This window comes from Columba livia, chromosome 9 (genome assembly GCF_036013475.1).
Source record: "Columba livia isolate bColLiv1 breed racing homer chromosome 9, bColLiv1.pat.W.v2, whole genome shotgun sequence".
In the NCBI taxonomy this organism is placed as follows: domain Eukaryota; kingdom Metazoa; phylum Chordata; class Aves; order Columbiformes; family Columbidae; genus Columba; species Columba livia.
This window is the reverse complement of record NC_088610.1, coordinates 22,434,690-22,456,787: the sequence shown is the minus strand read 5'-3', so window position 1 is coordinate 22,456,787 and position 22,098 is coordinate 22,434,690. Positions and strand designations below refer to the sequence as shown.

Sequence of the window (22,098 nt, the reverse complement as noted above, 5' to 3'; positions counted from 1 at the left end):
AGATTTAAAATATCCCATGTTTTAAAAATGTGCAGTTAACTCCTTCATATTCGTTGCCATTGCACAACTGTGGATCTGTGAAAGAGGAGAATGGAACAAATAATTTCAATTTCTCCAAAACTTCAGTTTTCTGGAAGAATGGGGTGGCAGCTCTGTGTTAATTACATCAAAGATCAGTGCATCTGTCACATTGTGCTGTTATTTAGTGGCAAAGTCGCATCTGCTGTCATTAGTCAACTCCTTGATTAGTCTTCTGGATAGAGGGATGTTACTAGTGGGTGTAGTGGTACCACAGATGCAGTCTAGTTTGTTGTTTAAACTTACAGCTTTGGTTTTGTCAGGTTAAAGTATTTTCTGTTGCAGTGAGGTACTTGCATGGATTCTGACTATTCTGTGAAATTCAGTCACAAAAAACTGTCTTGATTCAGAACTAGGAAGGACGGTTTATCATTAAACCAAAGGTTTGTCTTGGACATTTAGTCTATTGTGCCACTAGAAAATGAATTACTTAAGATTAGATCATCACGTTCTCTGGTTGCTTATGTTTATATATATATCTCATTTATTTAAATTTTCAGAGTTCTGTATAGGTATTTACATTAGAGTTACCATAAACAAATAAGGAGATAATACAAAAATACTTTGTGTATTTAAAATAATAATAAACTAAAGTTGCCTAAACAGAATTGTAAAAACTGGCTGCAAGATGATGATTAAGCTGTCCTGGGGACGTCCATTCTGAATTTCATATGGCTTAATAGTGATGCCACTTCAAAATTGACCATGTTTTTTTTTTTTTCTTGATGTATGACTATTTTGGAATCACATCTAACAATTTGTTTCCTCTCTTTTACAGACTGGATTTGACATTCTTTTCATGAAAGCGGTTTCCGAGTAGTTGTCTTATAATAACTTTGAGAAGAAGTTCTATGTAGGTCTTACTTTCAAGAGTGCTGCAAAAATGATTACTTCAGATTTGCCAGTATTACAGTGAGTATATGTTTCTCTATGTATTTGAAATCTCAGGTTTTAAAAAGGTTGAAGTAAGCAGAGAAGTGATGGTGAGGATAAGACACAAGCTTGAGAGAGTAGCAGATTAGTGTGACTGTTCCAGGCCTTCTGTGTTGTCATATGCTGTAAACTGTGTAAAAAATAAAACAATCTAAAACATATTTTTTCTTTATATGTTGGGAGATTTAACTTTACTGTGAAAAGCAAAACAAGATCTTTGCCACTTCTATGCTTCTGAATGTTGTGAGATTTCAGAAATGTGTGGATTTTAGTCATAATTTTCTATATTTGTATATTGCAGTTGTGTACTTTTTCTTACAATGAGCTATATTTATTGTGCAAAAAGCCTTTGGCTTCCGCAGTTGCAGAGAGCAGGTGGCATTAGCATGTTTTGATCTTGTGGTGAAATAGTGGCTTATACAAATGGGAATGCTACTGAGCCTGGATGAAGTGAACTATTGGAAAGAATAGACTTGAAGCCTATACTGAGAGGAGCTAGAGAGTAAATTGGGTAAAGAAAGGAATTTTAGAAATGAGAACAACATGGAGTTCAGAAAACAAGATAAAAGAGCTTGTGGGGTGAGATAAAGACCAGGGAGATCACCTACTAATTGCCCTCACATGCAAAACAGACTTGGGAAAAATTAATTTATTGTCAATTAAAAAAGATCCGGATGATGGTGAGATGCAAAAACTAAAGCGTTTGCTGTCTCCTTGGCCCTCAGCCCTTTCTCACAGGGGCAGCCGCTGGAACCGGCTGGAACTGGCTGGGTCTGGCACTGGGCAGCCCCGCAGCTCCTCACAGAGCCACCGCCTGCACCAAATGCATGCAGTAATTATGCAGTGTTTTTTTGCTTGGAAGCTATGCATGAAGCTTGTAAAGGTGTTTGTCTGACCTTAATAACATGCTTCACGTTGCAGTTTTTTCTTATATTTTTAAAAATTCTGTCAAAAGAAGTGAATTTCCGCTGTGGGTAAGGAGGTGGCTGGAGAGCGGGATGGCCCTGATGGCCAGCACTGAGTGGGGAGCGTGAGCCCTAGGGCGTCCGGTTACCTTGGCGGGTTTTTGTGGAAAAAATTTTTCTAAGTCCATGTTTTCCTGGATGTGCCACATTCAAGGAGTGAGAGTGTGTTTGTGAAACATGCCAAAGACAAAAAAATGGGAGATTTTGTCACTGAAGTGGTAGGAAAGGGGTATTCTCCTTCCCACTTCAAGCAGCTAAATGGCCTTAAGAAGTGAATGAAATATTGTAGAGTTTAAGGTTAAAAAGTGCATATTAATAGATTTGTTAACTCTGCACACCAGCTGAAAAAACTGAGGGACATTAAAGATGTTGGCATGTTCTTTATTCAGAAGATAGTTGTGAGCCACCAGGATTATGCGATGTTAAAAAATGAAGGGAACCAGCTATGTTGTTTTTTCTGGTAGAGCTGGGAATCATTTAATGCCACTGTGTGAAGTGTTGATGAGTTATCAGTAATACATATAGTTTTGGTTGCTTGTAAACAAGATAAGATATTTCTTTTTACAAAAAAAAAAATTATCAGGATTTGCATGTAAAGATTTTGAGACTCTCCTGAGCCTCAGAGCATTAGAGTGTGGACAAGGTATCAAATAAAGTGATAACCACTAATTCAATAGATCTCAACCAGACTTTGATCAGAAAGAAGTCTGGCTAAGAGTGAGAAAACCTTAAGCAATATTTGGTTTTAGGGGTACTAGCTTCACACATTTAGATTTGAGAAGCCACAACCCTGGTGCACACAGAGAAAAAGCCAAGATTTTTTTTTTTTTTCTAGCTCTTATATAAGCAGCTTTGATTGATTATTATTATCTGCCACTCCTGTGCCTTATTTCTACTTTTTCATAAGGTTTTCTAATCTTTTTGGCTATCCGCTTTAAAGAAAGGGTCCTAAAGTCAACTTGAAGTATTAATGTGCTTTGCTTAGGACCATATCAAATATTTCTGCTCAAATTCTTCTCTGTTGAGGGAACATGAAAGGAGAAATCTTTAATTTTTCTGGATTCATAGAGGTGTCTTCAGAATGCAGTGAAGACAGGATTTCACTTATTGGTGTTTCAGATGTAGGGATTAAAAACCTCTGGATTTGCCCTGGGTGACTGTTATGAGTCTTTTCTCAATGGGATGACTCACATTTGCCATGAGGCATGTTCCTCTTTAGATTTTGAAGATCCACCATGAGAGCTGATTCATCCATGATTCATGAGCCTGTGCATTTAGCCGTTTTTCTTCATGAATGCTTTTTTTCACAAGGCTGAGTCTGGTGGTAGCAATTACTGAATTTATCTCCGCAAGAACCTTGAGATACCTCAGCAACTTCATAAAAGCTTATAGAAGTGGTTTTGTTTGTAAAAAACTGGTACATGAACATAGGTTTTTGGTGTGGTGTGTTTGTAAGGGGGATGGTATAAGATCTATAGTTAGGGCTTTATGTAAATAGTATAAGGAAGGTGAATTTGTTTTGATTTATTTTGCAGAGATGTGAAATTTACCATGTTATAGAAATATGTTCTTCAGAAGCATGACATGGTAAAGGGCTGCCCAGTAATCTGTTAATTCTTCCTTAGCATATAGTTACTTTCAATGCTTGTTATTGCAACTTCAGAATAATATCCAGAATTTTCAGGAGGGATTCTGGAGTTACTGCTGGTTTTCTGGGAAGTTTTAGCCACCACAGAAACCAGAAAGAAAAGCGGAATAAATTTTATCCCCTACAAGGGGGTATCACTAGTCTGTTTTACTCTGCTCACCCCAGTCTTGTAGGTCTCCAACACTCTGCCTAATTCTCTTAATGTCTCTATCATGTCAAAGGTGTCTTAGAGAGGAAAGGCTTGGTCTAAGGCACCACAGCCTCTCCTGTTCTTAGATGAGGCAAGTCTCCTTAGCGCGATAACTTTCCCTCCCAACAGCTTTGGAAAAGATAAATTGTGACTAAGCCTGAGTTTTCCCCTCAGGTGACTAATCGCACACACATAAAATAGGGAGAGGACAATTCTGATCTATTAAGATGTGGATGACTGCCACCAGATAAATTCCTTTTTAGCAGTTCTGCAAGATGTGTAGGGAATGAGGGAGATGGATGCTGGCCAGATGCTCTTCTCAATGAGTGTTAAAAACCTGACAGAACTGCAGGCAGTTAAGATATGCTTTATTCCTCCTCTGAGTTCAGAAATAAGAAGAAAAAGGCCATGTGTGTGTGTAGCTGGAGCTGCTGTAGAGCTTTGATAGAAACAAGAAGTGCTACCTCCCAAACTGACGGGTCTCAAGGCCGCAGTGGAAGAGCCTTTTTGTGCAGGAGTTGCATGATTCAGGCAGAATTCCCTGCTGCTTGAAATAATGTTTATTTTAATGTTAAGTCAACCAAGGACTGTAGGTTGTCCTTGATCCTGTCTCTTTACTACAAATAATGTGAGGATTGAAGGGAACTTACTTTCTGATATTTTCTCCTTACTCCTTGCATACTTACGTTCTTTGCTGGAAAGAAATCTCCTCTCTGCCTTACATACCATTAAGGCGAGATTCATCTTATTTCATTTTAAACATTTATATTTGAGCTGCTTGTCTAGATCACCTTACCATCAGTGAAGAGAAAAGAAAACTTCCTAAACATAAACCGTCTGACAAATTTTGGATGTTGACCTGAGCATGAGATATGTTGCATATTAAGATTTTCTGTTTTCTGCATTATATGTGTCTTAAATTTAGATTAGACAAATCTTACCCCTAGTACTGATTTATTGAACCTTTTCCATAAGGCTTCCAGCAAGCCAGAGAAATTTTACCAGAAAAATATTAGAGAAGCATGGTTATTGGGTTTAAGACAACAGTCTAAGACAAAGAAGAGGTGGTTAATAGTTAAAGTGTTCCTTCCATTGCAGTGTTCGGAAACAATTGAAATTTCCAGAACTAAACATACAAACCTCAGTAGGTTTTGCTAGACCCAGACGGTATAGCAAAGTCAAGTTGTCTGTAGATTAGGTGCGTGCAAGATAGTACGGTTTAATTTATTTATATAGCTCCAGTGTTTGAGCCATTTGCCTAGGAGGACTGCTGAATCTGGTTTTAATAGAGAAAAAGCTTTATCTTGATGATATTAGGGGTGTGGTTTTGTAAGCTAGCAAAGCTTATAGCATTTCCCCAGGAATGGGGGTATTGCTTAGACCACACAATACCTATAATTTTTTTCGGTATAGTTCTGTGTAGACCAGGGAGAAGCTTGTGTTTTCTGCAGAGAGCAAGGGAGAATGGCTTAGGTTTCTCAACAGCAACAGAAAACAGCAGATTTTTTTATTGTGGTTCCTCACTTCTGTATTCAAAAGTTATTTAAAAAAAAAAGACTGTCATTGTGAGGCTGTTCTTTGAGTAAAGGCTGAATAGATGCATCTGCATTGTTTTCAGCTGTGTTCACTATATTGCTTTTTGCCAGTGTGGCCCTATTTTACCAAATCATTTTGAGCTATGTGTGGGGTTTCTTTTCTTTGGTTTTAGGCTTTTTATAACTTTTTTTTCAAATTCATAGCTCAATATTGAGATTTTCAAATTTCATGTTTTATGAAGCAGAAAAGCTACTTCTCTTTAATTTTTATCACAGCAAACCTGAATTTTCAGCATTTTGTAGAGATACTGTTTTACAAGTGTATAATTTGGGAACTCAAATGCACTTGAATGCTGTTTTTGAATCTAGGATGCTCTGTTTTTTCAGGCGTAGAGTATTTAGAGATAATCCATTTAAGATACTTTCAGAAAAGGAGGAGATTCAGATATGTTCTACTGCATCCTAGCTTTTGTAAAGGATTCTGTGCACCCCTGAGTGTTTCTGTGCTTCCAAATCAGAAAATGATGCTTTAATATTAAAAATTAGTAATAGTTTTGCAGAATTATTTGGGTTAGAGTAGATCTAGAAACAATGCAGTAATTTTGGTAAAGAGAAGTATCAGAACGTTTTTGATTCTGATGCAATTATGTTTGTATCTTTCTGCATTGCTACATAGCTTTTCTTGGTGTTACCACAGATTTGTGATGTTTTCCTGATTTATAAAACTAAGTACAAAAATAAAGCCCCAGACAATGTGGAAGGTCTGTGTAGAACTTGGCCTGCTGAAGCTTCAGCAGCTTCTGTAAACCAGATCACTAATGCTGCCTTTTATGCTTGAGGTTGTATAAAATAATGGATTTTATTTTTTACAAGAAATATCCGATTAGAGCTGGATTTGACCCATCTTTGAGTAATCCAGGACATTATGACAGTTACTCTTCAATTTACATAGATGTCATGAACTGGTAGTCTTGCAAACTGAAAAGAAAAGCACATCAGTAAGAGGTATGGCTTTGCTTGTGGGCTCTTCCTGGGCAAAATGTAATGCCTCAGAAGATAAATTACAAGCAGAGTTTCTTCAAACAGCCGGATCAGTTTTGAAGGCAGAGACGTAACTGTGCATGTGACTTGTGTGATTGGTGGAGAAATGAGGGTAATGTTTTTTCCCTGCTTAGTATGGTCTGAAGTCTAAAACACGAGTGACTGCAGGCTTCTCTCCTAATAGTCATTGAGCAATGTCAAGGTTTTTTCGTTGTACAAGTAAAAATGTTTTTCTAACTGCAAGAATCATAAATGTCTTCAGATCAAAGTAAGTTTTCTGGTTAGTGCCTCAAGGTCAGTGTTAATCCTCCCTTTATTAACAGCTGCATGATACCATTGTCTTCAAGTGTGACTAAAGACATGGTGTAACCCGAGTGGGAACTTGTGTAACTGTTCTGGTGGTGTGATAGCTGGACTGGACTCCAGTTTGCTTTCTCAGGGCCTTGAAAGCAGCTCGAAAGTAGTTACTAGAAAAAGTGGGATGGGTATGTTAAGAATGTGCTGTTTTAATATATCCAGTTTTTAAAATGTAATGTCATTTCAAAAGAAGCTGTTAATTTAAATAACTTCCAGTCTATAAAATAAAATTCTAGCCCATAAAAAAGGTAAGGCTTTTTGCCAGGGCTAATAATGCTTAGTTCCTTCGTTTGCAGAATAAATGTGGCAAGCCTTTTAACACTGACTTTTTTTTTTTTTTTTCTGACATAGGACTAAATACTTAATCGGTCAGTTATAGATTACTTGTTGATTTCAAATCATTTTAATTTATCTAGTGTTTTTCCCCCCCCTAGGGATTCTACAAATGAAACTACTGCACATTCAGATGCTGGCAGTGAGCTTGAAGAATCAGAAGTCAAAGGAAAAAGAAAAAGGGGCCGTCCTGGCAGGCCTCCAGTATGTGTAATTTAGTTTTGTTTTGTTATGCATCTATTTAAAATTGACTGCAAACTGTTTTTTATCTAATTATCTTGTGGTCACATAAATAGGCTTTTAATGAGCCCTATGTCAAACTTTATGAAGACTTGTAGTATGAAATATTTATCAGATTGATATACAAACAATGTTTGGAGTCTTTAAAAAGGGACATAAAAATGAGCTCATAATAGCTATTTTTTCTTTTGTTAGCTACTTACGTGAACATTACAATCTTGTTATTATTGTCATATTACAACATTCTTCCAGACATGAGAATAATCTCAGTAAGCATGACCGCTTTCTGCTTTGAAAGTTGTAATGGATTTTAAGTGACAAATGACATCTGAGCCATGCTTTTAGTAACTGATGATCTCTTAATGTGAACGGAAGAGTTGCAGCATAGTATTAACTAAATGCCTTGGAAGATAAGACATCTTAAAAATTCATGTAATTGACATACACTGTGTCTGACATATAGACTGGGAGCTTCAACCTCTTCTCTAGCACAGTGCAGCAGGCGATATTGATGTCTGCTCTGTAAGATTTGCTGTTCTTCAATAGTCTTTGCCCGTTGCTGGCCCATAAATGGGATCATACAGAAACAATTCTCTATTACACATAGTATTTAAGGAGGCTTTCTCTTTAGTTTATTTTATAAAATAACTGATTTATTGGAAAATACAGAAAATGTTCTGTGTGTCATGTTGTCCTTCATTTTAGTTCTTCTAGGTCATCAGATGTAATTCTCTTGATTATATCATTTGAAGTACACCGTGTGAAATAAGATTTTTTTGGTGGGAACTTATGTGTGTGTTATTAATGGTTTTGATTCTCCTCTTAGTGTTTGTCTACGAGTACACGCCCAGTATGAATGTGCTATATATATATATATATATATATATGTGTGTATATATATATCTCACTAGTAGATTTTTTAATAGTTTTGTGTGTTTCTTTGTCTGTTTTTACCCTAAAACCTTCCACCCTAAGTCTGACTCCTCAAGTGTGGGCTAGTGACGCTGTGAGAATGGCCAGAACCATGTGTTCCTCTCAAGTGTGCTGGCCAAGCTGGAGTAAACTCCCCCTTGGGACAGTTTCTGAACTTTCTTTGGGAGCCAACATTTTAAATCCTGGGCTTTTCTGGGCGTGTTGCGTTAATTTTTCAAAGCTTTTTAACAGTGTTTCCTACGATGCTATTTATTTTTCGTCAGATGGACAGATTTGCTTGCAGACATGAGTTTTTTTACAGGAAGTTTAGAGAAGCATGCAGAGAATGGGTCATCTGTTTATATAGCTTGTAAGCAAAGGGCAAAATCAGAAATTATCTTAATAATATCTTACTAGTATATCTATGAGTTTTTGCAGATCTAATTAAAAAAAAAAAAAGAGGATGATGCAATCTGATTGCTAACCCAGAAGGCTGTCAGACTGTAGGAATTTAAGTTAAAGCAACACTAGTGGTGTTTTGTATCTACCACACATTCACTGGAAAGGTGAATGTTGCAAAGGCATTTCTCATCCCTCCGAGTTTATTAGTACATCTGTGGGAATATCGGCTGAAGCACTCTACTGGTCCTGCTATCAAGTTTCTCCAGGAGTAATTGCACAATATGCTTTGAAGAACTCCAGACTCATTAAGTATATGTGATTGTAAACTGATGAACACACAGAGGAAGCGTCCATTATTTCATACATAAAGTGATGGGCTGTGAGCTGACTGTTGCTGCTAAGGAGCAAGACCTTAGGGTTATCAGAGATGACTCCATGAAAGCATCGTCTTAATACTTGATGAGGTAAAAACAAATCCAGTCTTAAAACTCTTGAGAGAATAAAATACATACAAATACTGTGTCCTTTATAAAACTGTGGCTTACCAAAATTTTGAATACTTTGCACAATTCTGGTTTCTCTTTCCCTCTTGACTTCCACTTCACAAATCTCAAGAAGGGTATATTAGGACTGGAAGAGGTTCATAAAAGTGAAACAATTATGGTTGATCGTGTAATCAGGCTGGGAGGGACCTCAGGATATCTCATTGCAACCTCATTCTCAGAGCAGAGTCAGCTTTGGGATCAGACCACATTGCTCAGGGCTTTTCCAGTCTAGTCTTGAAACCCACCAAGGCTGGAGACTGCACAGCCTCTCTCGTCAACCTGCTTCATTTTATTTAATGAAAAATTTCTCCCTTGTAGACAATCAAAACCTTTCTTGCTTCAGTTCATGACTGCTGTCAGTTGTCTTCCCACCATCTGCAAAAAGCCTTCACAGGGAAGTGTTCCCAGCTCCCAGCTATGCTGGTAGCCCTCTGCTGAGCTTGTTCTAGTTTATCAACACCTGCTTCACACTGAGAAGGACCAAAGCTGGACATGGTATTCCAGATATGGGCTAAGAAGTGCTGAGGAAAAGGGTATAATCACATTCTGCGCTACACTGCTATAGTCCTGTGTGTACAGCCCAGGGTGCTGATGCCTTTTCTGCTCAGGCATGTGTCTGTCTCAGGTCCACTTTGCTGTCTGCCAGGGTCCCAAGTGTTGGTGCAGGGATTTATTCCTCTCCTCTTGCATTTGCCCATGTTGAATTTTGCGTGTACTGTTAGCTCAATCCTCCAGACTGCCGATAGTAGTCTTGCCCTTGATGTCATTAAGCAGTCTTCCTGCCAATTTGGTGTCATCTGCACACTTGACAGGAGCACACTCCCTCATCCCCTCCGCCTGTCTGATAAAGATGGGAAACTGGACATGTTCCAGTTAGACTTTTGTTGTGCTCCCTCATTGTCAACACTCAGGTAAAGGATGATTTGTTAACCGCGATACTCTGAGACCAACAGTTCAACCACTCGTCCACCCATCTAGTTGTCTGCCCATCCAGATCACAACTTCCCAATGTGCATACAAGAATATTGTGGGAGACTGTTGAAAACCTTGCTAAAGTCAAGAAAAATGGCATCTGTTGTTCTCCCTCATCTAGAAATTTGGTCGTTTTGCTACAGTTTTTTGGGTGTCTTAGCAAAATGGTATGTTTGAATACACAATCAAATCCTGCCTTCATAATTGATACTGCAGCAATAGAAAGGAATAAATAAGATTCTTAAAAAAAAAAAAAAAAAAAAAAAAAAAAAATCCCAAACAAAAAAGGAAAAAAACACTCAATGGAATGTCTAGTATCTTTGAGGAGAAATGCAAACACCTTGGAAAGTCTAATCTAAGCAATTAAATTTAGATTTATAACATTATTTGATGTTAAAAGTCATGAACTTAGTAGCTGAGATATTGTTTTTGCAAATGTTGTATTTCACTTTCCCTCTTCCTTCTCCACGTTTCTCACCTATCCATGTTGCTAACCCATCCACTTTTCTCAGGTGAATTATCTGTTTCTTCCAGGAGGTGCAGCCCTGATGTCTTTTCCGCTGTTCTTCCATCTGCTAATATGATTTTTATTTCCTCCACAGGTACCACCTACCTTTAGTCTCAGATGTGAAACAGGTTAAAATATTTAGTTAAATTCAGAACTGTTATTCTCAGCTGATACATAGCTTTGATGTTTTAAATTTCTGTTGTAAACCTAAACAAAGGCTTTTCTGCCCAAAGACTCTTTGTTTTTTTGTGGGTTTTGTTTGGTTGTTTTTTTCCTTCTCCCCCTTAACTAAAATGTTATGGTCTAATAAGATTTTATCTCTCCTTACAAATGCTTATTCGCTTATGTCCTCAGGCTGTCACAGCTACAGTGACACATCTACTGTAAACATATTGACCTCTTTTGGAAAGAGAGTTTACTCTTCTGTGCTGTTTTGTCTAGCTGCATGCCTCTATTAGGGAGCTGGGCACAATGTACTTCATCAAATATATGTGTGTATTTATTTTAAACAGGTTTTTGCTGTGCTGTTATAGAATGGACTTGAGCTATAACCAGAAAGGTGGCCTACTACTACTACTGGAGGATTTCCAGACTTTTTTCCAAAGGCAGACATTCCTCTTTGCAGATTTGTAAGGAGATGGTCCTCATTTGGAGATTTGCCATTTGTAGCAAATAACTCTTCAGTTCATAGAGAATCTTAATATTTTGGGGAACCTTCTTTTCCTCAAAATGCTGCCTTCCAAGTTGCCCTTCCACTTCTGCAAGAGACCGTTCTAGTGACTACTTGACCGAGTAGATTAGATAGTCAGCTTACAAAGAGATTAAGTGCATTGGTCCTTCAAAATAACTCTCAAAATCTAACTTGATGGTCCTTAACTCACTGGCCGTTGCTGTGAATGTAGCAGGAGTTGCACCATGTCCTGTCGTAGCATTGACAGTGGCTGAACCTGGTCTCCCCCTTGCCCATGTCCACTTCTGAACACCGAGTCTTGTAGACCAGATACGTGTGGTATGGCTGGCTGAGAGGTGGATCTGTCCAGTCAGTGCGATATTTTGGTGCATGTATTCATGCGATACTGTGAGCGTGCCATCTGGATATAAATTTAGTGAATTGTATAGGGTGTATGCAAGAAGTGACCTATGACAGTTCTCTGGTCGAAGTTGCCAAAGTAACGCTGGCCAAAAATGCCTTTTTTTGTCTGCTGCATTATTGAAATACATAGGTATGGATGGGCTTTTCTGTTCTAGATAGGGGATTTGAAAGCCCAAGGACTTATGATATGATGCAGCTTTCACATTAGTGGGCTTGGGCTCAGATTAGTTATTTATCTATCCTTTTTTGTCTCCTCTCCTGGATCAATGGTCTCTGTTTAATGTTGTCAGTATGCTTTGTTTTAACCTATGTGGCCTAACCTTCCCAAGAGCTCAGAATAGTTTGACTAAAACCTCAGCTGTCAGAGATTGAGAGCGATCCCTGGCTATATTACAGCATTGAAGTAGGAGTAGAAAGATTATCCTCTGACTCAGAGGACAAGAAGAAACATCAGTCTGTCTGTTCCAGAGGTGGCAATTCTGAGATCTCTGCTGGTGTGTCTCTCACCCCATACTTGGGTTTGCAGCATGCCTTTCTCCAGCTCCTCTCCTCAGATTGTTCTGTTAAGGCAAGATGGAGGAACAAGGCATTTCTGATCCTTTTGTCCCCAGCACTGACTGTACGGTTTTGTTTTCGGGTCCTTTTGTATTGTTTGGTGTGGAAGAGATAGACCACAATACTTTATCTTTGCGTTCATGTGTGAAATTTTAACTCTTGGCCTTCTTTAGTCTCATAGCATGGATGTTGGACACTGCAGGTGGTTGAGTTTTCCTTCTAGTTCCAAATCATACATATCCTGATTAACAGTAGGAAGGAATCCTCTGGGAAGATTTTTTTTCCATGGTTGTCAAGCTTTGTTTGGTGTGAGTTACATCAGTGTCCTGTTCAGCTTGGTATTTTAGGTCTGTCCCTTAAAACAGATGTGAATAAGACCTTCTGTAGTTCTGTGGAAATGCAGTGCACATACAGCCAGCATGTGAAGACTTCTTTATCCTGCCACTTGTAGCTTCCTAGTGGAGGAGTCTTAATGGCATTAGAAGTTTTCCTTTTAAGCTTTTGATGGGATGGGCCTTGTATTTTTGCCAATCTAATCTATTCTTCATTTTCCAGTAGAAATAGTATTTTTCTTTTTTTGTAGCAGTTGCCTCAGCTGAAAGAATAGAAGTGTTTCAAGCATTTATTGCAGACTCTCTTGATTCTTTAAGATTACTTTTAGAACCCTTAAAAGGCTTTTAAATAAGGATGAAAAAAGCAACACCCCCTCCTCAACACTGCCTCTGTGTTTTGTTTTTTTCATGTTCTAAGCTGCATGTACTACAGCTGAAGCAGCTCTGTACACACTGGATGTCAGGGGGCCTGCATCTGTCTTTATTTGCAGGATGGAAGCTTTTCATGGAGAGCACCTTATTTGTTTCTATGATGAAAAAGGTACCACGGGACTCACTATTTGCTTCCAAGAAGTTCTCCCTAGTTAATCACAATGATGTTATGAAGTGTGTGGTAGCCTTCTTTTTTAAATGGGAATTAATTCAGGAAGAGCTCAGATATTATCATTTTTCCACTTAACACAAGGTTATGATGCAGGGGCCTCTCCAGGTGATATGATGCTTTTGAAAGAAAAGTTCTTCAATCTTATTCAAGTGGAAGGTTAAAAAGCTTCTTCCAGCTATCTTGAGAAATGGGCTATTGCTTTAAATTACTCACTGTATGAATGCACATCGAGGCCATCATTTAAGGTGGTGAGTTAGGTGGAGTTGCTGACCTGTAACACTTTTTCTTTGTGAAATGCATCAAATCAGCTTGGGGTATGTTAATGGGAAATGTCAAGCCACTTTTTTTTTTTGTGTGTGTGTGATTTAACTTTCATGTTATTACTTGATTTTACATATGTGGGTCACTTTTTTTTCACAATAATTTTAAAGGCATGAAAAGTATTATCTAGCTAATTTATTACAAAATTCTGAATTGTCATCCTTTTAGTTTAATTACAGTCAGGGTAAGTATTGTGTTTCCTATTTGCTTTAATTTAAGCTATAATGTGACAGGTAAACCATGTGGTTGGTCATCAATATGGCCATTTTAGAGTTGCTTCTGAAACTTCTGAATTTCCCAATGCAGGTGTGTATAAATCCTCTGCTTTAGTTGTTCTCAGTTGAATTTACTGCACAGATCTGAAAAAATAATTGGTAACTTCTGTTTTCATTTGGCAACTCAGTACATTTTGACACTACCACTGGTCTGACCACCCTTCTCTAGTATCTCTCCACCTGAAGATTATGTTAATCCCTGCCTAACTCAGAAAGTTCTAGTTTGTGAGTTTCTTCAGTTTCTCAGTGCAGAATCCTTTGTCTGGTTGTTTTGTCTCTTGAGGCAGGATTCAATACAGATCCTGCATCTGGATTTATCTAGCCCAGATTGGGTGCAGAATTGCTTTTGTTAAGTGAAAGACTTGGTTTCTCCACTGTGAGAGATTTTTCTCATTGTCCAAAAGAAAATCTGTACCAGAGAGAAACTTTATTCAAGTAGACTCAGTACTAGATCTGCTGTTTATTCAGGTCCAGGATATTGAGATAATTACTTGGGCTTGAAGAATCTGGCTTTGTCCACTAATTCTGTCAAAAGTCCATCTGTTGCTTATTCCTGTACCTCTTTGAGAGCTCACTGGTGTTCTCACCCTTCTAATTCAAACTAAGTCTTGCTTAGAGCACCACCTTTCCTCAGGATACCTGACAAAAGTGGAATTTAAACCGAGCATTTGTGTCTTGTCATTACTCATTTTGAGAATGTGCGTGCTAGTCCATAGTATTCACACCAGTGTAGGTGGCATTTCCAGTAACAAGTTACCTTTGGATGTGTGCATTTCACACCCATCTCCTACTTGCTTACCCTTCATCCTTGCAGTGTTTAATGTTTCCCTTTGAACTACACGTTGAGAAAAACTGTGTATAGAGGAGGCTTGCATGAGCTTCTGTGGAGGGCATCAACTTGCCTTCCTGCTTTCATTTAGCAGTACTTAAAGCTAGTGGAAGTGCTTATGGTTTACTGTCACCCAGATTGAATAAGCACATGGATTATATATCTCAAAAGACTCAATTTACTTCTAATTCCTTGCCATTTTATTAAATAGTGATGATATGTCTTTTTGGAGCTCAAAAATGCTCAAACATTTCATGTATTGATAGCTTTCTTGCTGATAAAAGCAGCTTTGCGCATGTTTAAAAATTCATTGAGGGAGAAGACATATTCTTCTTGATCGTAAGTGCAGTTATTATCCAAAAAACTTTTCACAGAGATTGTACGGTTATTTTAAGCTTCCTGGCTTGCATTTGTATGCAAGTCCTCAACTGAATATTTGCAAGACGCAGATGCCGTCACGCTCTACCTTGCCCTTTTCTTTAGCTCTCTGCCCCCACCAGCAGTGATCCCTGTTAAAGTAAGGGGAAAGCTACACTGCGGGTCTGCTTCTACCAGCCCTCTTCCAGACATGAGATCCCTTTCCTCTGCAGGAAAATTCTTAATGGGTCTGTAATTGGAAGACACAACCAAAAACGTTGACGTTGTGTTCTTTAGTAAAAGCTTTAACAGAAACTGGCTGACAGTGTAGTCATGTAAAAGGTACCATGAGGTTATTGTCCTAATTGTAATCTTCAAGTGCTAGTATGTTCTTTTCTTTATCATATTTCTTCAAAATAGCTTCATTGTTCTGTGGAAAACAACTTTTGCTTTTGTCTTCTTCACAATAGGGAGAAAGAATAGAATATGGAAGTAATACATAGCAGGAATCTTACGCTATTTTCTCCAAAACTTTTTTTTTTGCATAAAGTGACTTAAATTCAGAGCAAACTGTTCACTAGATGACTTCTAAGAAGTGGGTTCTATACCACCTGATTATAAGCTTGAAGAATCTGGAGAAAATTTACATTAAATAATTTAGATTCACAGGAAAAATGTTTTAACTCATAAAAATTTGAAGAAAGGGGCTATTATGATTATTACAAAATCTGGCTATAATTTAATGATTCAAGTTGAGTTGAAGAGCTGACTCCTTCTGTACATATTTTCTTATAAATGTTGTGTAAATGAATGTTAATAAGACAAGTGTATTTTTAATAACTTATTGTCTTCCAAAGGTCATGAGTTATTCTAGAAGTGTGCTGACGTATAACGTTTTTTCTGTCCTGTCTTTAATTTGCTGCCATTTATTTAGTTTCAATCATGTTGTTGACTATCTCTTTGTGTTGAATAAGACTAATACAGGTATTGATGTGAAGTGGTACTCCAACACTGGGAATTCACTGCTGCTTACCTTGTGGCTTTTAAGTCATGCCTTAAAAACTACTGATGAATAAAAATACATGTATCTGACTGGATGAAGCCCTAAGCAGCCTGGTTGAATTTTGTAGTTGACCCTGATTGGAGCAGGAGGTCAGGCTGGAGACCTGAGATCCCTTCCAGCCTGGCTTATTCTGTGACACTTGTGCATATATACATATGTGAGTGTATAAAGCGTGTGTAGTATGTATGTGTGTATAAGGATCAGTTGAGTGATTTCAGATACGGCTATAATAAATTTTCATTCTGCTGGTTTTCTTTGCCCAGTCTGCCACTAAGAAACCTCGGAAGTCTCCAGCAGACAAGGGTCGTCCTGAATCTGGAGCTAGAGCAGCAAGTCGTGGAAGAGCTAATGGCCACCCTCAGCAGAATGGAGAAGGGGACCCTGTCACTTTGTTTGAGGTGGTTAAGCTGGGGAAGAGCGCTATGCAGGTAAAATAACTAATTGTGTTACACCTTCACAATCCAGGATATCTTGACTGGGGAAGTTCAGTCTAATCTATGTTTTTGTAAACTATTGTATTTTTTCGTAACCTGTATAGGTCCGATAGGCTGCATATGGTAAAGGGACAGAATGTGCTTCGAGTTAATGACTGTCATATGTACTTCTGACAAGAGACAGATCGGAAAGTCTTGTATTTCAAATTCCCCTTTAGTTTTTCATTACTTTCAAATTGGAAATATGTGTTGGTATTAAGCAGTCTATTAAAGAATATCCTTTAATATGTTTTATATGAGTAAAAAGTATATGATATTAGTGGTGGATCCAAGGCTCTTTTGGTTTGCTTGTTTTTTCAAAAATACCTGCTGACACAAGCACTTTGGAGTACTTTGCACTACAGCCTGCATTCTTCATACTGTCCCCACCAGAGCAGCAGATGAAAGCTAAACTAGTTGCCTGGACTTCCTCTGTCTCTGAGGGCCAAAGATGGACACATCCTGAAGGCAAATTTTCACTGTAAAATAAATATATGTAAGATAGTTGTACTGAATTCCTTCTGAAAGTGTTTCCTGCTCCTTTATTAATTTCAGAGGTCTCATGGCGTTTATTGGGCCAGATGAGTCCCTGCTTCAAGAACCTCTACGGATGATTGTTGTTACCAGTACTTGTATGCCTTTACTGAGCTGCTGTGTGTCAGCTATTGTTTTTGGCACTCAAAGGAGAAACAATGGGCCCAAAACACTCTTAATCCAGTGCAGTGCAAAGCCAACAGTTGTTCCTACTGAAGGACTGTTTAAGCAAACCTCCTTTACTTTGCATTTCAACTGAACAGGGCTCATGCCATATCAGTTAGTTTGTTTTGAATTTGTGGTGCTAACTAACCTGAGAACATTATGAATTGGGAAAATTAGGGGCCAAGTCCCGCTTGCAATATTACTTTTAGTGTAGCTAAAAGATACGTTTATTTAACTCCTAAAGGAATCTAGTGTTCCAAGTGAGTGAAAGCTGTTGAAAATTTTTTCTGTCTCAAATCTGTGGAAGGTCTGAGCTGTAATTTCTAGGAAGTAAAATACAGGAAGAAAATGAGAATTTTTATTCTTCATAGTTGCTGTATTTACAGTTATTCAGAATTGACCCTTCTTATCTAGTAGGTGAAGACAGAACAAATTTACTACTAACAAAGCTACAGATTCTTTGTGCCTCTTCCTACACATTTTAAGTCAGGGCTTCCAACTTTGCTTGATTTTCAACACTTTTTCAAATTTCGTTTTTGGCAGGATTTGAGGAAACATCTGGAGTCTATTTTCTGGTTTTACTGTGGTACAAAACATACTATGTGTATTATGTAGTATGTTTGTCTTAGAGTTATTGATATTTGCAGGAGCCAAATGAAGAGGAATGGGTGGTTGCTTTTGATATTTGATGACTGTGTGTGTGGAATTAACTTTGATACATTTAATCTATTTTAAAAGAGATGGCATCAGAAGTCTTTTGCAAATGAAATGCTAGAAATAAATTGTCTGCATATTTGTGTTAAGGAACCCTTGGAATTCAAATACAAAGGAATTGTTTGGAGAAATTTTAATGTTTGTATATGCATGTATAGATGGGTGTGTGTCTGTATATTTGTGTATCTATTCATATGTATATTTACCTGTGCATGCACATGCTTAGAATGTGCCTGGCCTACAAATATGAGAAAGAAGTAGACAGCACATTTTAAGCAGTGGAGAGATGATAAGCAAATAGTAAAGGAATAGACAAGTTTATTTGAAGGCCTGGCATGTAAGCAGGCATAAGTGAATTGAGCCATATTTAGGAGCACCAGTCCTAATTTCAAGAGTATGTGTCACTTGTACATCCTTGAAAATTTTACTATTGGTAAAAAATATTCCCCCGAAAAGTAAGCAAGAAACGCTACGGTGGGAAAGAGGAGGAAGTTAAAATGTGATTTAGTATTTTTTTTTAACTTGCACTTCTGGATGATAATCCAATGTGAAGCCAAGGTTCTAGAAACCAAATTTATTAGCATCGTTATACTTTTCTTTTTCCTTAATAGCTTGGGGATTTTGATGTAACAATTAGGAATGCCTTTAATTAGGAATGCCTTTTTTTTTTTTTTTTTTTCCTACATTCAATGCAGATTTTTTTGTGTTTGGTTTTAGAACTGTTGTCAGCATTGCCAGTTTTCAGAGAAGTGCCATATATTTGTATTTGTTAGAGCCTATTATTTCTCAATATTTAGTCTTTTCCCTGTTATAATAACCTACATTTTTCTATAGTGCTCCTAAGTTTGCTTCCAGCAATGAAAACCCAGAAAAATTCAATTAATATATTGTGAGAGTCCATGGGAATTGTACTTCTTGTGGTTTCATTTCTGATCTATCTGCTCCTGCTGTTTGCTCTCAGGATTTTAGTAGTTAGATTCTTTTTTTTTTTTTTTTTCCTGGCCTTGTGTTGCCAACTCATAGAAGTCTGTAGCAGAATTCAATTCTCGCTTCTTTTAAGTTTGTCCTTTATTTTGGTTCTCGTAGCAGGATGCATTTACTTTTTCTCTTCAGGCTTATTGCTGTTTGGTTCTTATAGGGAAACAAAGTTAGATTAATATTTTGTTATTTCAAGGATACATAACTTCAGAGCTCTTCTTGGCATATACATCTTTGCCTCTGTTATGAAGTGCTAGTTGTGTTGGTGTTAAGTCTCATTTGAACTGTATAAATCAGTTTGATACCCACATTAACTTGGTATTGGATTGTGGTCAGTGTTTAATTTGTTCTGTAACCTTTTGTACAGTTAGTTGTTTCAGAAGGTTTTCTGTTGGCAACTCTGTGTATCAAGTGTGACATGACCTGTTGGTCATGTTTCTGTGGGTACGCTTTGTTAGTCCATTAAGATTGTTCATAGAGCTTTTTTAGGCTCTCTGCTTTTTTTTCTTAGACAAACATGATACTCTTCTGTTTTGTGGGTACTTTTTTTTTTGTCATTTGCCCTTTATTTATCTTCTTAAATATTTTTATATTTCCCCACTCTAAACCTTCATATGCAGAACAGACTATCACCATTTCTCTTCTGCTAAACTGCCTGAGTTTATGCTGAGAGGAGAGAAGGGTGTGGGTGAACCCCCCCTTCTCCAGCTGAGCCTGCAGGACAGAGCCTGACTTTAAGCCTCAATCTTCATAGGCACTTCTGCATTGGCCTCTGACCCTGGCATTAAGTTGGCAGGGAAATAAAGAGCGTGTGATGATCTCAAAGGTTGTTTAAGCCTCAGTTTGAAAATTTCTCGTAAGTAAGTTATGACCAATTAGCTGTTAGGAAGTTTGTACTTCTGTGTTGGTCAAACCAAGCTTTTTTCTTGTGTGCAGAGAGGATTTGTGCCTCCCCAGAATATCAGAGGGAATCTTCAGTAATTTTGAAATGTGTTCAATACCAAAACATGAACAGATCTATGATTTTGATTGTTCTGTAATATTATGGGTGTTATCCTTAATTGATGTTAGCAGTTCAGAACAGGTTAGATCCTGATTTTGGAAAAAAAATTACTTAACCCCAGTGCTTACGCTCAGCTAATAAAAGTAATCTTGGTGTCAGTTAGACGTGGTTCAGAGTAAATACGGCTCCATTATATGCTAACAAGCATTGTAGGGTATGTATCCAAAGATGTATGTTGAAATGGAATTTTTCATTGTGCCACCAGTACTACTTTGTCTCTGCAGAAGTCAAGAACGTACGTAGTTCCTCACTGTTCTTGTATGCACAGCTTGGCGCATGTGGATTTGAGTCCTTTGAGGTTTCCTCTCTGTTCGAGTAAAGCTGTATTTGTAGCACTGCTTACCCTGTCATGAGAAGTTTTCTTTTGTTTCTTAAATCTTAGCTCCTCAGATTTTTGTTGTTTTTGCACCTACTGAGGTCACGTTGGCAAGCTGTGACTCTTGTTCACAGTACTACGCTGGCTAGAAAGTTTGTGTATCAGAGCATGAACATTGTGAGATCTCTTGCCCTTCAGTTGCCTGCCTGAATGGATTAAAAATCTTTCATTAATATTAATTTAAAACATTTCTGAAATATTAACAATATTTTCAGGGATATACTGATTTTCAGTGTTTTTCCACTTGTCGCAGACTGAGGTTCAAAATCAGTACATGCATTAATAAAGGGTATGCATCCCCTGTAATTATGCAGTTGATCTGTTTGAAATAATACGAAAGAGGTAAAAGAAAACAGTCTGACCATTTTCAGGAGTGCTCTTTATTTGTTCTTTATGCATTAGCGTCTTACTGGCCTGGTTGCTTTTGTCATAATCTTTCAGGTTTGGAGGAATTTAAGTCATGAACATCTGTATCTGAAATTCTTTTCTGATTGAAATTCCTACTACCTCCAGTATCTTTTTCTATCACTTTGAAATGTCATGATCTATATAAGAAATGCAAGATAGTTCTTCTAAAGAGCTGTTATTATGCATCTTGTTAATATAGCATATCCTATATAATTTCAGGTTTTTTTGTATTTTCATAGCATTTGGGGCCAAAATAGACCATTACTACCCCTCTGCGTGACTCAGACCACAAAATTACACCCATTCCTGTATTAAGCCAACAGCTTCTTTTACAACCCTAATTTTTCTTTAGTAATAGTAGTATTAGTTAATTAAATGTTGGGGTAGGCCCACCTTAGCAACTGTAGAGGCAGAGTCAAAGCTTGGAACATCATCGTTCTCCCTCAGGTCTAACTGCTCGCCAGTGCTGAAGGTCCCCATGAGTGCACAGCTTTATCAGTTGGTTCCTAACATATTCTGCGTGGATTAAGCTTTGCTTTGCTTCCTTCTCTCAACTGCCTGGAATTGTGTCTTACAGTTATTTAACTCACCTAACTGCTATGTAATACAGATAATCCCAATGTTCCTTGGTCCTTCCAGTGGTTCTGTTAAAGAAGAATTGTTATTTGTGTGCTGTAATCTTGTACAAACTGAGGCAGCTGTTGAACAGATTGATCTCACCTTTTCCCATGTTAACAGCTGATGTTTTTTTACACCTTTCTTGTGCATTGTGTAGTCACACCAAGAAATAGATTTAGTTAGAACCTGTCATGTTGGTAGAATTCTTCAGCTGGATCAGTTCCCTGATTCAGCTCATCTCTCACAGCAACTCAGACTTATTCTTGGTTAGAATGACTGCATTACCATCACTATATCTTCCTTATTTAGGAGGAATTGTATTTTACGTATATGCTTTTACACACATACTTGGGCTTAAAACATCAGAGCAGCTGTAACTGCATTGTACCAAGAGTCAAATATCTTCCATCTGACAATGGCAGTTAAAGAGAACTGGAAGGCAAAAAAAGTATTTTGGTAATTCTCCCCAACTCCTTTTGCAGCTCAGGGTGAGTGTGGCATCTGTGTTTTCAGTAGCGTTAATGGTTTTCTCTTCCCTGAGTTTGTCTCTTCTCCCTGCTAGAGCTCCTCTTTGCTGGATAGTGTCTGCATCTGCCTCAGTTGCTTCTGGGAGAGTAGGTCAGTGAAGAATGACAATATCCAGACATAGGACATTATCTGTGTTTTCTGTGTTAAAGGCAT

The 22,098-nt window shown here is 37.8% G+C and overlaps 1 protein-coding gene across 5 annotated transcripts in view; it reads left to right on the top strand.

Moving 5' to 3' along the window:
• STAG1 (STAG1 cohesin complex component) overlaps positions 1-22,098 on the top strand; it is a 174,395-nt gene that overhangs the window by 39,338 nt on the left and 112,959 nt on the right. For 3 of the 5 annotated variants that reach the window (XM_065073078.1, XM_065073076.1, XM_065073077.1), the window contains 3 exons: positions 857-990; positions 7,182-7,284; positions 16,352-16,516. In XM_065073078.1, the coding sequence (XP_064929150.1) occupies positions 962-990; positions 7,182-7,284; positions 16,352-16,516 (297 nt within the window). In that variant the 5' untranslated portion in view covers positions 857-961. Of the gene's footprint in view, positions 1-856; positions 991-7,181; positions 7,285-8,238; positions 9,099-16,351; positions 16,517-22,098 lie in introns of those variants that run through there. The other 2 variants (XM_065073079.1, XM_065073080.1) reach the window with 2 other exon arrangements.